The sequence below is a fragment of the Pteropus alecto genome, unplaced genomic scaffold (assembly GCF_000325575.1).
Source record: "Pteropus alecto unplaced genomic scaffold, ASM32557v1 scaffold3, whole genome shotgun sequence".
Classification (NCBI taxonomy): Eukaryota; Metazoa; Chordata; class Mammalia; order Chiroptera; family Pteropodidae; genus Pteropus; species Pteropus alecto.
Genome location: NW_006442484.1, coordinates 43,623,426 through 43,635,737, shown reverse-complemented (window position 1 = coordinate 43,635,737; position 12,312 = coordinate 43,623,426). Strand labels below are relative to the sequence as shown.

General features: G+C 36.4%; 1 protein-coding gene across 2 annotated transcripts in view; it reads right to left on the bottom strand.

Annotated features, from left to right (window-relative positions):
* Nucleotides 1–12,312, bottom strand: part of MAP3K20 (mitogen-activated protein kinase kinase kinase 20) — a 141,387-nt gene that overhangs the window by 31,107 nt on the left and 97,968 nt on the right. The window contains exon 11 of one of the 2 annotated variants that reach the window (XM_015596639.2): nt 982–1,026. In XM_015596639.2, the coding sequence (XP_015452125.1) occupies nt 982–1,026 (45 nt within the window). Of the gene's footprint in view, nt 1–981; nt 1,027–3,583; nt 9,027–12,312 lie in introns of those variants that run through there. The other variant, XM_006921207.2, reaches the window with a different exon arrangement.

Genomic DNA, 12,312 nt, shown 5'->3' with positions numbered 1-12,312 from the left:
TAGCATCGCCGGGGCTCAGCAAGAGGGACCAAGTGGAGGTGACCGGAGCCAAGTTTCCTGACTCCCCAGAAGCCAGAGGTCAGCCAAAGCTGAAAGCAGTTTTACTTCACCAGAACACAAAGGGCAGGAAGGGAAATGCCTTGGCCAGGAAACCAGGTGGAGTTGGGCAAACAGACCTTCCCCAGAGTTTCCAGTAATGAGTTTTTACCTTGCAGTGCCCAGTCCGTTTCCCAGGGTGGGGGCCTGCTAAGGCTGGCATTATAGTTGCTTTTTTTTTTTTTCCTTCTGTTTTCATTTAATGATATGTCAAGCATATAAAACGGACCTAGACATGCATAAGCACCTCAGGTCTCTGATCAAGAATTCTCAGAATTGTTTTGTTTGTTTGTTTGTTTGTTTTTACTAAGGAAACAGATACAGAGTTGCAACAGGCTAAACTGGACTGCTCCTCAGAGCAGAGAATGTCTAGGAGCTCATGTCCATCTCTCCCGGGGAAGGTCAGGGTATGGAGGGAAAAATGAACCTGTCACTTTCGAACCCGCCTAAGGCAAGAAGGAAACCCAGTTCAGCGGTATGGCAGCCTAGCACTGCCTTTACCAGATCTTTCTCCATCATGATTTAGGTCCACCCCTGGCATTTTAGGAAAATTTAAGCTCTTTTTTTTTTTTCAAGTATGTTCATTTGGCATTCTGGATCAATCAGCTCTTTAGTTTTGTCACTGGTATTCATTATTGTACTCTAGAATACCTTGCAGAGCACACAGGGAGGTGGAAACCTCTTGTAAGATTTGAAGAAATACTTGCTTTGCTCTTGAGGACTTATTTTAAAGATTACTGCATTAAATATAGAAAAACACGGAATTTGTCAACTTCTAGTTAGGCTTTGCTAAGGCCCAAGCCCCTCTGGCTGCGTTTTTAACTTGTGGACAAATTTATGAGATACCTGCCCAGGTCAAATGAGGCATTAGCAGAAGCAGCTTACCACGTCATCTTCAGTCCATGAGCCAATCTCAAAGGAAGGCAGCAGCTGCATGGGAAATATGAATGAAATAAGAAAAAAAGAAGTGACATCATCATTGTCTTTTTGGTTTATCCCGTTGTGTTTTAGCTCTCGGCTGTTGCTCTGGCTTGGTTCCTCCTGCAGGTGAGGCTGAACGAAAAATAAATTCCCTGACCTTAAATGGAATTTCTCAGTGTTCTGGGGATTCTGCCCACGGAAGCCAACCATGCGCACTAACCCCTCAGCAACAGCTCACCGCCCTTTGCGAGCGTTGCAGCTGGACTCCGCTCGTCGTGGGATTTTTCTTTCTTGGTACTCTGGCACACCAAGAGTCCTTTTGCAGGGCTTGGCAGTCAAGGGGTTTCTGACATGCCTCAGATGCCAGAGCCTGCCTCGGAATGCTCAGTCAACATGAGGATCGTTTGATTATTAATGAAAATTCCAAAGCAACCATGTGGTAACCAGATGACTCGTGCCTTTTCTTACAGGAGAATTTGTAAGTGTTTTAACTGTCTCGCCTTATATTTTTAAAACCAAACATTAGGACTTACGGACGAAGAAGGGCAAGTAAAATGGGAACTCTTCTAAGAAAGCCAGGTTGCAGAGTTACGCCAGCGAAAATGAAAACAAACGCCCTTTCTGTCAGGTGCCCAAACATGAAAGATGACTGCAAGAAGGCTGCACCATTTTCAGAGCCAAAGGGCTACTCACTTCAGTGTATGCCCCATGGCCAGGGACTAAACAATAAATACCAGCATAATGTGAAAAAATCTGGGTTTTCCATGACTTGAAGTAGAGTGCGCTGTTGCCATTAGCTTTAACTAACTTGTCAAAATGGCTAAATTGTTCATGGGATAATGTGGCAAAGTGTCATTCAACCTCTGCTACAAATAGTGTTTTTCTGATGGCTGAGTTGAAAAAAAAGCTGAATTTGATTACTTTTACTATTAATGTAAAAATCAGAGGATGGGTGAGTGAATCCTTTTAATCTGCAGGTATTTTGAACTCACCTTGCCAGGAAAGTCATGCCCTTGCCTTCAAGGAGCTTTACATTTAAATGGGGGTGAAATAGGTATGAACTACACATGGAGGAGTTGAAGGCCACCTTTACCTTGGTTTACTCAGTGCTCAGAGTGCCTGGCATACAATACCTGATAATTTTTGTTGAACAATTTGTTGAATGAATAAAATTGAAGGGTGCATTTACTAAAATGTTAAATTTACTAAATTTACTAAAAGTATTCAACGTCTGTGGGGATACCAGGGAAAGGGGAGGGTTTCATAGACTAAGATGGGGAAAAGGAAGGCATGGGGGCTTGAGCTGGGCCCTGCAGGGCAAGGAGAACAGCGGTGACTGCAGGTGAGGAGAAGCAACAAGGCAAGACACTGGCAGTGGGGAGCGGGGAAGAGAAGGAAGGATGGGCGTGGTGCATTTGCCTAACCAGAGCACCAGATGCAGTCTGTGCATGATCAAGGATAAAGGGGAAATGAGGCCAACACTGGGGGCCAGGCGGAATTAAAAAAAAAAAAAACTCACTGGTTACAATGACTATGAATGTGTAGAGTTCGAGTATAACAGATAAGTCGCAAGGGCATAACCAGCTACTGCTCTCTATATCCTCAGCTACCCTCATGTACTCCGATTACTTGGGGGTTGCCCCTTCCCTCCTCTGAAATACCTGATGTATGTAGGAATCAATGGTCACATGCACTCACCTGCTTTAATAATGTGGAAAGGAAAACGACGTGAAGAAAAGGATCTAAAACTGAACTTGATCAAAGAAAATACATGACAAGTTTTATTTCTTCACAGGGCAGCTGGATACAGCTGCAGAAACATGTCATTTCCTTTTCCCATCACGGAAACAAATGTGAAGTAAGGAACTTTTTTGATTAGTTCAAGAAACAACAGATTAAGTTACAAAAATATTTCCCTGCATCAGGGCTGGCTTTTATAGAGAGTAGAGGGATGTGCAGTGTTTTGATTTTTATACCATTCCCAAATGTTGTGCTAAACAAAATTGATAAATAAGGATTTCTTGAATAGAATAAAGGTTGTAAATGAAACAACTAATCAAAACCAACATCTTCGGTTGTATCAAAAGGAAAAGAGAAGAGTTCTTTTGGGCCCTGAAGACGGCTTATGACGATGACGCCCAGGGAAAGGCACTGGGTTCAGTCTGATACTCACTCCGGCAGGATTCTTGCATGGTGCTTGCACAGATCAGTAAGAGGAAGGCACTGCTTCAAGACATTTGGAATTTGGCAGGACAGGGGATAAGAGTTAATGACCTCCAGCCACACAGTGGCTTATCATTTCCTTTATGTTTTCTGTACCTTGTTAACATATCAGTGTATCTACTATAGGGTGAGTTCTAAGCCTTTCTGTCTCTCTTTGGGGATAAAAAAAAATTCACCCGGTGACTGCCCCGTCACTTTACAGATTCATTATTTACACTCCAACTGATTTCAGGAGAGAAAAGCTCACGCTCATGTGCATGCACGTGACAATGATTCCTCCTAAGGATGATGAGAATCGGATCTAACAAAGATGTGATACACATAGCAACACATAACAAAGGGATTTACTGTCAAAACGTTTATTGTAAAATGGAGTTTTAAAACAAAAGAAAGCAAAGGAAAGTTCACATCAAAATGAAATGTATGACACCAACTTGGATTTCTGAATACATTGTAGACTTTGTGCTGGAATATCAAATTCCAACTATGAAGTCAATAACTGAGTAGTCTTACCACACAAGAGTAAAATTTAATCTTCCATACAAACATTATACAAGATTTTGGCATAGGACTTGCTCAGACTAACATTGCAATAGAATAATTGAGAAAAAATATTTTGCTAAAAAAACACAATAAAGTGATAATGCCTTCTATTCAAAGCTCACACTCAAAGAATATAAATATTTTCTATTATTTAGTACAAAAATTTTAAAACAGTGCACAAGCATTATGTGCAGTGTATTGTATCTGACATTAAAAGATATAGTATTCTGCACACGATATAAAATATTTAATGTAGGTGCTTGAAACTTTAGTTTGAAGTAAATAATCACAAGCCAGAGAGCTCCTTATAAGCAAGAGCGTGCAAACTAAGTTGGAACCCAAGGAAACATAGCTAGTCTTCTGGATTTCCTGGTAGACACTCATTTTTCATCACAGAAACGCTACACAGAGCTGTCAGGTTATGCTACAGTCAAAAGAATAGGACAGATTCTTCTCTCTGGCAATGCTTAAATTCTAAGCAGGAAAACAGTCTTACACAAAAGCAGCAAAAGGTACCCAATTATAGAAAAATTATGCTCTATTATATATGTGGTATGGTGAGATTGCTAATTTCAAAAGTCTGCATTGTTTGATCTAGTGTATCAAAAAAATTTTTTAAGTATCAATATTTAACTCAGGATGTTTTAGAAAGATCTTTCATGAAATTCTTACCACTCCAATGAAAACTCTGAAAATAAAATTATGTACATCATAGTGCTACAAAAGTCATTTTGGATCTCTCCCAAGCCTTCCTCTCACTCCCAATTCCTTGATTTTAATGGGGACCAAGTCTGAATTCCTCAGCTGGTGTTAAAATCTAACAAATCCTCTGCATGTTAAAAATTACTGGCTAAAAACTGGCCCTCAACAGTTCCAGAGCGTCAAAAACAAGTGTGCTACATGCCTCTAACTTCTTCCCATTGATTATTTATGTAAAATATTACATTGTGACTTTGCTCAAAAAAAAAAAAATTGTTAGGAAAAGAACCCTTTGAAATTAATCTGGCTACTTTGCAGAATTGTAGCTACCTCAATGACGTTTTTCTCTTTTACTTATTTATTGTGGAATCAGTATAATTCCACCAGCATCCTTAAAGGGAAAGAATCCATTTCCACAAGTGGAGATTTAAGATAAATGCCACAAATCTAAAAATTCAGATTGTGTAGTATCTGTAATCCTGAAAATGCATCTTTTGACTTGCGTAATTTTGGGGGGGGCGGAATTAGATGTGTAACTTTAAAATTGCCAGGTTTAGCAAGTTTCTCAGTGGAGGAAGGGACAATGGTATGAGTATTTTGGATGGAATTCTTTATTGGGTGCTACTGTCCCATTTTGGGCACTGGGCACTAAACACACCCTCGGTCACCATGACAACCAAAAATATGCCCAGCACTCCCAAACACCATTAGGTGACAGCACTACTTTGTTTGAGAACCACTAGTAGGGGGTCATCAAATTCTACATGATTAATTTTATGAGTGCAGGACGTAAGATTAAAGAGTAGTTATATTTTCAGTTGTATGGCTCTGACAATTATTACTACAATTTAGAGTTTCGATTTTCATTTTGAATTTTCAAATTTCTCTGTGTTTAACTCTTTATAAATGTATATATTTTAAGGTCAAATAACTAGAAATAAATTCAATACCAATAATTTGCCACTTCAAAAACTGATCTGAAAAGTGAATTAGAAGCTGCACGATTTACTTCAGTATTAGATTTTTCCGCATATGGCTAATAAACATTTCTTTTTAAAACTGATAAAACTAAGAGTCTAAAGTCTTCTAATCTTTACGTAGTGAGACCACTTTAAAATTCCTTTTATATGATTCAGATTTCAGGAATATTCAAAAATCTAGAAAGATACTGATTTGAAACAGAAAGTAAAATAGTCAGTGCCATATGGAACTATTTAGAGCCTAATTCTAGGTGGAGAAGAATTTCAAGCTTATCACTGAGGTTATCAATCATTTATATCCTAATTCTTTGCAGTTTCTGGATGGTAGAGTATTGAGAGCTATGGCCATCTCTGGAATACTGGTGAGGAAATGGCAGCAGTTGAAAGATTAAAGAAATATTACCTACTTAATGGTTAACCTAGGCCTGGGTACTGAGTCCTATTACCTTTCCTTTTGGCCCTATTTAGCTGTTTTTATTAATGCAGCAAAACTTTTTAAAAATCATAATAGATTTATATGTAAAGAAAAAAATGTCAGTTTTATTCAGTTCATATGTTCTAAATTTATTGCTGATTATCCTTAAATGGGGGGCTAGGTTTACATTCTTACATGAAGTGCACAGATCCCAAAATTAGCCCACAGAAATTCCCTTATAAGTGAGTCTTTTCCTGACCACATTTTAAAAACTGTGACACTCCCCGTATGCCTTATCCTCCTTCCCTGCTTCATTCTGAGCATGCACTTACCAAATGTTTACATTCTATATGATACATTGGTTTTGTTTATTGTTGATCTTTGCTCTCTAGCATGTAAGCGCCACGAGTGCAAAGATTTTTGTCTAGCTGTTCCCTAGAATAGTACCTGGCACACAGAAGAGGCTCAATGAATGTCTGTGGAATGAATGACTTTATCTTTGCCTGGTAAAATGTGCAAGAAGCTTTTAAACTACCCTCTTTGGCTCTCTCCTTCAGGTAGATAGGCCATAGTGCCCTAGGGCATGCTAGGAAGTCAAGAGTTGAAAACCGTCCCTTCTGTTCCACTCTAAGATTTTCTGCTTGAGTGGCTTGGCATAAGTCAGGGAGTACTTCTCTAAGTCTGAACACAGACAGGATGGATGCTTATTTATGGGTGAGCCTGTTGATCGCCAGTAATAAACTGTGGTGTGCATGTATCTATATGTGTTTGCAGAGACATAAGAACCTTATCAGACCGGATATGTGGGGAACCCATTTTCCAGGTGAAAGGCTTACCTACTCTCTCTGTTTACTTAGTCTGTGGATGGTAGTAGGGTACACAGTCTTCAAAGAGCAGTAGAATAAATCTATGTAGCTCATACTCTATTATAACTATACTCCTGATCTTTCCTGAAAGTAATCCACTTTTGATTTCTTCTCATACTACTCAGCAAATATCACTTGAAATTGATAGTTTAAACTTTTTTCTAGGTTACTGAAACCACTTATTTTTCAATGTCTTTTCACTGGCATAATTACAGTAGCTAACATTAACTGACCATTTACTACTGAACTGGTTCTTAAATGCTTTACATGTATTATTTCATTTAATCACCACAACAATTCTTTGAAGTAGGTACTATTATCATTTTCATGTTAAAGATGAGCAAACAGACACACAGAGGTTAAATAATTTGCCTCAGATTGCACAGCAAGTAGACCCAGGGTTTTGAATCATGATCTGACTCCAGATCCCTCTCTTTATCTCACACCCACAACATTTTATTAGTTATTTTTCTTCAGATAAAGCTGGCACAGTGTACTGATCATTTTGTGGCATTTTTCAGTTTTTAATGGAGATTAGAAGCATGTCATGTTTCAAATTCCAAGAGGCTTTTTATGGTCAAATATACCTGGAAGTAGTATTAGATAATATCTATGATGATATCCTTTCTTAAATCTTCCATAAAAAGAATCACCAAAAGTACTTTGGTTTAACAGTCAAATTAATGGCACTGCTTTATACTTTCGGCTAGAAAAAAACTTTTGTTCTTTTGCTTTTCTTTACATAACTACAAATGTTCTGTATTCTTTTTAAAAGTATTTTACAGTTTAAAGAAGCATTAACGAATATGTGATAACACTCTGAGAGTATCTCCCTGGCCAGCCAGATTTTCAGAGCGGTACCTGTATGTACTTCTCTTCAACACCAGCACTACTGAGTCAGGGTTCAAAAAAGACTGCTGGAAGGCAGGCCAGATTTGATATAAAAAGGACCTTTCTTGCCTGCACTTTTGCCTAAGTAAGGAAGACTTATTTTTAACATTCCTTTCATAATATTTAGTTCCTTCTTTAGAAAATCCAGGATTATCAGGTCCCTCTGGAAAGCAAATACATAAACACCCTTACTGGAAGTGCAGAGCACTCATTCTGCCTGGAAGCATCCCTTTAAGACCGTATCTTTCTCTCTGTATGAAGTATAAGCTAAGCTTAGATGACAGTTTGTTGTTGTTAAGAAGCTTTCAGGGCTAGTAACTGGTACGAAAGCCGGCGACATCTGCTGCTGTTTTCAAATTAGAGTATTTCTCTTTCAAATGTACTATTGAGAACATCTCTCAGGTCTTACTTTGAATAGCTGTGTTATTAAGTATTGAAAATTCTTGGCATTTAGGTATTTCTGAAGAAGTATTTGTTATAACTTTCTTTCGTCTCAATTTTTTTATGTTGGATTTTGTAGTCACTATCAATTATTTCTGACAGTACAGTGTATTGCCATTAGAAAAAAAAATGTAGTATGTTACAAGAAAATCAAGTGTCAAAGAAGAATTAGGAGTTAAGAGTGCTTATTCAAAATGAAGTTTTCTTTAGCAACTGAATAAGTGAAATGAAATGAGATACAAACTATAAAGTATTCATTTAAAAAAGTCAGAATGTCATTAATTAAAAAATACTATATTGTATACGGAATCACAATTTCTATAATCAGGCACCACATTTGCTGATTCATTAAATATGTTTTTTTGGCTTAATTTTCCCATTTTCCTGTAAGCAAAAACAAATCAAAAGTAAAACTGATAAAGAAATGACGGTCATATAAATGTAATTGGCCTACAAATGCAATGCTTGGTTTTCTACCTCCTTACTGATTTTTGTACAGACTGAGATAACAAGTTTCTTTTGTTTTTTCGAACATCTTCAAATTTATTACTTTACTTTCTGCTTTCAATCACTATTATTATCCATGTCATTATCCTCCTCATCACCATCATCATCATCATCATCATCATCGCCTTCTGACAAGTCAAAATCACTGAACCCCAGGGCCATGTTGACCTTCTTCCCCTTTCTCTTAGATGTGGTTTTGGAAGAATTCTGCTTGGCTTGCATGTTTATCTGCATCCCAGAATGCAGCACAGCTCCTGCTTTGTTCATTGAGAAGATATCCCCAAAGCCCATCAGCATCATGGCCTGCAGACTTTGGTTCATGCCATGGCCCTCCCCATTACTTGTTGCTGTGATCTGACATGACATCTCTGCACTGTTTGACTCCTCTGTCTTAGTTTCAAAGTAAGACTCCTCAGACATTCTTGCAGCAAGAGGCAAGAGAAGCTATCACAAGGGAAGAAAGGACAGAAGTAAAAAGAGAAATTAGGACCAATTTAAATAAAGAAAACAGATACCACAAAATTAGTGGGCACTGCACAGAAGGTAAATGATTAGTGAAATAAATGAATGTACGGAATTATGTGAGAATTTACTTAATAGCAGGTTTGGCTCCAGGGTATTTGCCATAATTAATAAATGACAGAATAAATCATAACCAAAAGTTTGCAAAGCAGTATAGCAAGCCAAATTTCAAATGGGAAGGAAGTTAGTTGCAAGTTTTAAGCCCTTATTCTGCTTAAAACAAAACACTTTTTAGGATTTCTCTTAATTTTTCCCAATTTCACTTTCACAGAGAAACATTAGTTAACTATTGTATTAAAAAGAAATTAAGTAGAGATGAAATGTCAAATAAAAATCAAGAAACCTTGTGCCAAAAAGAAAAGCTTTGAAAGAGCATGAAAACGGTTTAGCAGTCAATACAGTTCTAGGGAAATTTGGGTCATTAACTACTTTTATAGCTAGCTTAGTATCCAACTATAAACTAAAAATGAATCTAGAATTCAGTTGTTTCCATTTATTATTTATTACAGCCAGATAAAATACTAGTTATTCAATTTATGAAATCACTTGTGAACAAAGTTTAGATTCTGTGTCTACCATTTAAGTTATAAACAAGTACATAAATACATGTGAAAATTGGGAGAAAAGGCAATTACTATTAATTTAGATCATTACCTTTTTCTCTATTCTCTACTATATAAGTTTCCTTTTTCAGAACTTTATTCTAGGAATTCCCCTTTTCACAGTGGACATGGACATTTATTTTCTACCTTATGCAATTATTTTGAACAACCAACCCATTCCCATAAATGCTGATTATAATCATTTCAGGGTAAAACTGTCTGAAAAGTGTCAACGCTGCTTCTTTTGAGAAATAAGCAAACTAAGGCTTATATTTTTGGTGTTGTTTAAATATAAGTAAATTTGTGACAAACGATGTACAGATAATATATCTCTGAGGTGACCTTTACATTCTGGATGTAAAAGTATTTTTTAGGGCCAATTTTCTAAATTTTAAATTGAAGTTGGAGCTGAGTTTTAAAAAAATATCCTACTCTATTAGGAAAAAATTTCTGAATTTGTTAGTTCAGTAAGAACTTCATATAATTCAGGTAAAAAGTACCAGTTATATGAGAAAAAAAATTACTTTAGATTCTTTAACACTGGAAACGGGATATTATTTTCCTTGTAGTCAAATTTCCTAGTTTCTCAAATTTGTTTTCAATTGTTAGATGCTCTCAGGAAACTCTTTGTTGCTTATTTACTTTATTATTTCATGGGTCCTTCCTTACATTATGTTAAGATCTCAAAGATGTCTCTCAAATAAGCTTTTATTCTTAAAAGAAATAAGTTTTTTACATCAAGCTACAAGAATAATTAAAAAATAAACATTGTCCATATTTATATATTGAGAATTCATTTTCCCAAATATCTTTAATGTTTTAATTTCAGAAAAGAAAACAGTGCCCTTCCTTGAAATAAATCCAATAATGCAATTTTAAATGATGTTATGTCAATGCTAAACTTTTATAATTAAGATGAGGCTACCTACAGGAAACCTAAACCTCCAGCTACATCCTTTTTAAAAGATTTATTTTATCTTTCTCTCAGAAACCTCATTTAAAGTCAACCAGAAACTGATGTGAGGATAAAAGAAAATACCTACTTATAAAATATCTGAGCATAAACTTTCTTTCCTTCAGGAACAGCAGCACTAAGCAGAGAGACATTAAAAGCAAGCAAGAAAGAAAACTTCGCCCTCACAAGAAAAGGGAAGAAAATCTCATTGAGATGGTGCTTCATGCTGTCCATTGTTAGATGGTAGCCCTCAGAAAAGGTCCTTTAGATAAAGTTTTCGGGAGTTAAAATGCAGCATATAACCTATTGCGCACTCATAGTGTTCCATTATTTATTATACAACTATGTTACTAACAGCAATAATGTGTGCAAGGCGGCCCATAATTTCCTAGCAAAATTCATGCAAATAAACCAAAGAAAGGTTTTAAAGCATACCCCAATAGGTGGTTTAAAGTTTTTTCTTACAATGTTACATTTAGAGTCAAGCCATGTAATGCTTCATAGCTTAAGATTTCGATGTATTTAAAAATAACAACAGCAGCAGCTCTCAAGAAGACAGTCATATTTTTGCCTCTCATCAGCTCTTGAAAGCAGAGCCTCCCTGCAGACCCTTCGTTAATGCTTTCTGAGTCTGCCTGTTGGTCTCCATTCTGCCAGCGCAGGAAACTTCCCTCAACTTCTTTCAAGCTGAATTCACTGAACTTATAAAATGTGGTATTTTTAATGTCCATGAGAGCCTTGTGTATAGCAATTCAGTTCTTACTCTGGGATTCTCTGGATAATCAAAGTCATTTTTGAAAAAGTTAAATGTGATAATAAAAGTTTACCTTCACTTATTTTCCCATTTTTGGATATCAGGTTGCTGTTCCACATAAATCGGAAAAGGAGGCAAGCTATTTTATTCTTTAGACACTGGAAAATATTTTGCAATTGGGCACTGGCTGCTTAATGGAGATTAAAACCTTTAAAAATAGAAACCCTTTTTGAAGATCACAAAGTAAAGGGCATTTAAGTATTTTGGGGGGGTATAATTGCCACAGCAATTATCAAGAATAAATTTAAAATATATAACAAATATACTTCTAATCTTACCATTACGTGTGATTTTAAAGTGGACAGATATGACCCATTAAAAACCCTGGAAAAACCAATGATAAATTTATACTTAATTCCTCAAATGATAAATCATTTAAAATAGGAAAGAATGCTGAAATTTGATTAGACTTTAATATAGCACGTCAACATACAAGGTCAAAGTAAGTGTATAAATAGAAAAATCCTTAAAAAGAATTTTGATCTTCCTCTAAATTCAACACTTGGTGGTGGGGGGAGATATTTCCTAGGTGTAATAAATATTGGAAGTTGTCCCTAGAGAGGTCTTTCCAATCTTTTACTGCCCATGATCATAATGCTAAATTGAGTAAGGAATATTAATGCATGTCATTTATAAGTCATTCATATAGTTCTCTTTTAGAAGAAAAACTTTCTTAAGTTCTGACACATCAAAGACTTTCTTAGCTAGTTGCCTTGGTGCTTGTTACATTTATTAACTACTGGTGAACTCTAAAGAGTCACGCAGCATCAAGGGACATGTTCTGGGGACCTAACAGATGGTGTGAACATACATTGGATTTTATTTTTGTAATTCTAG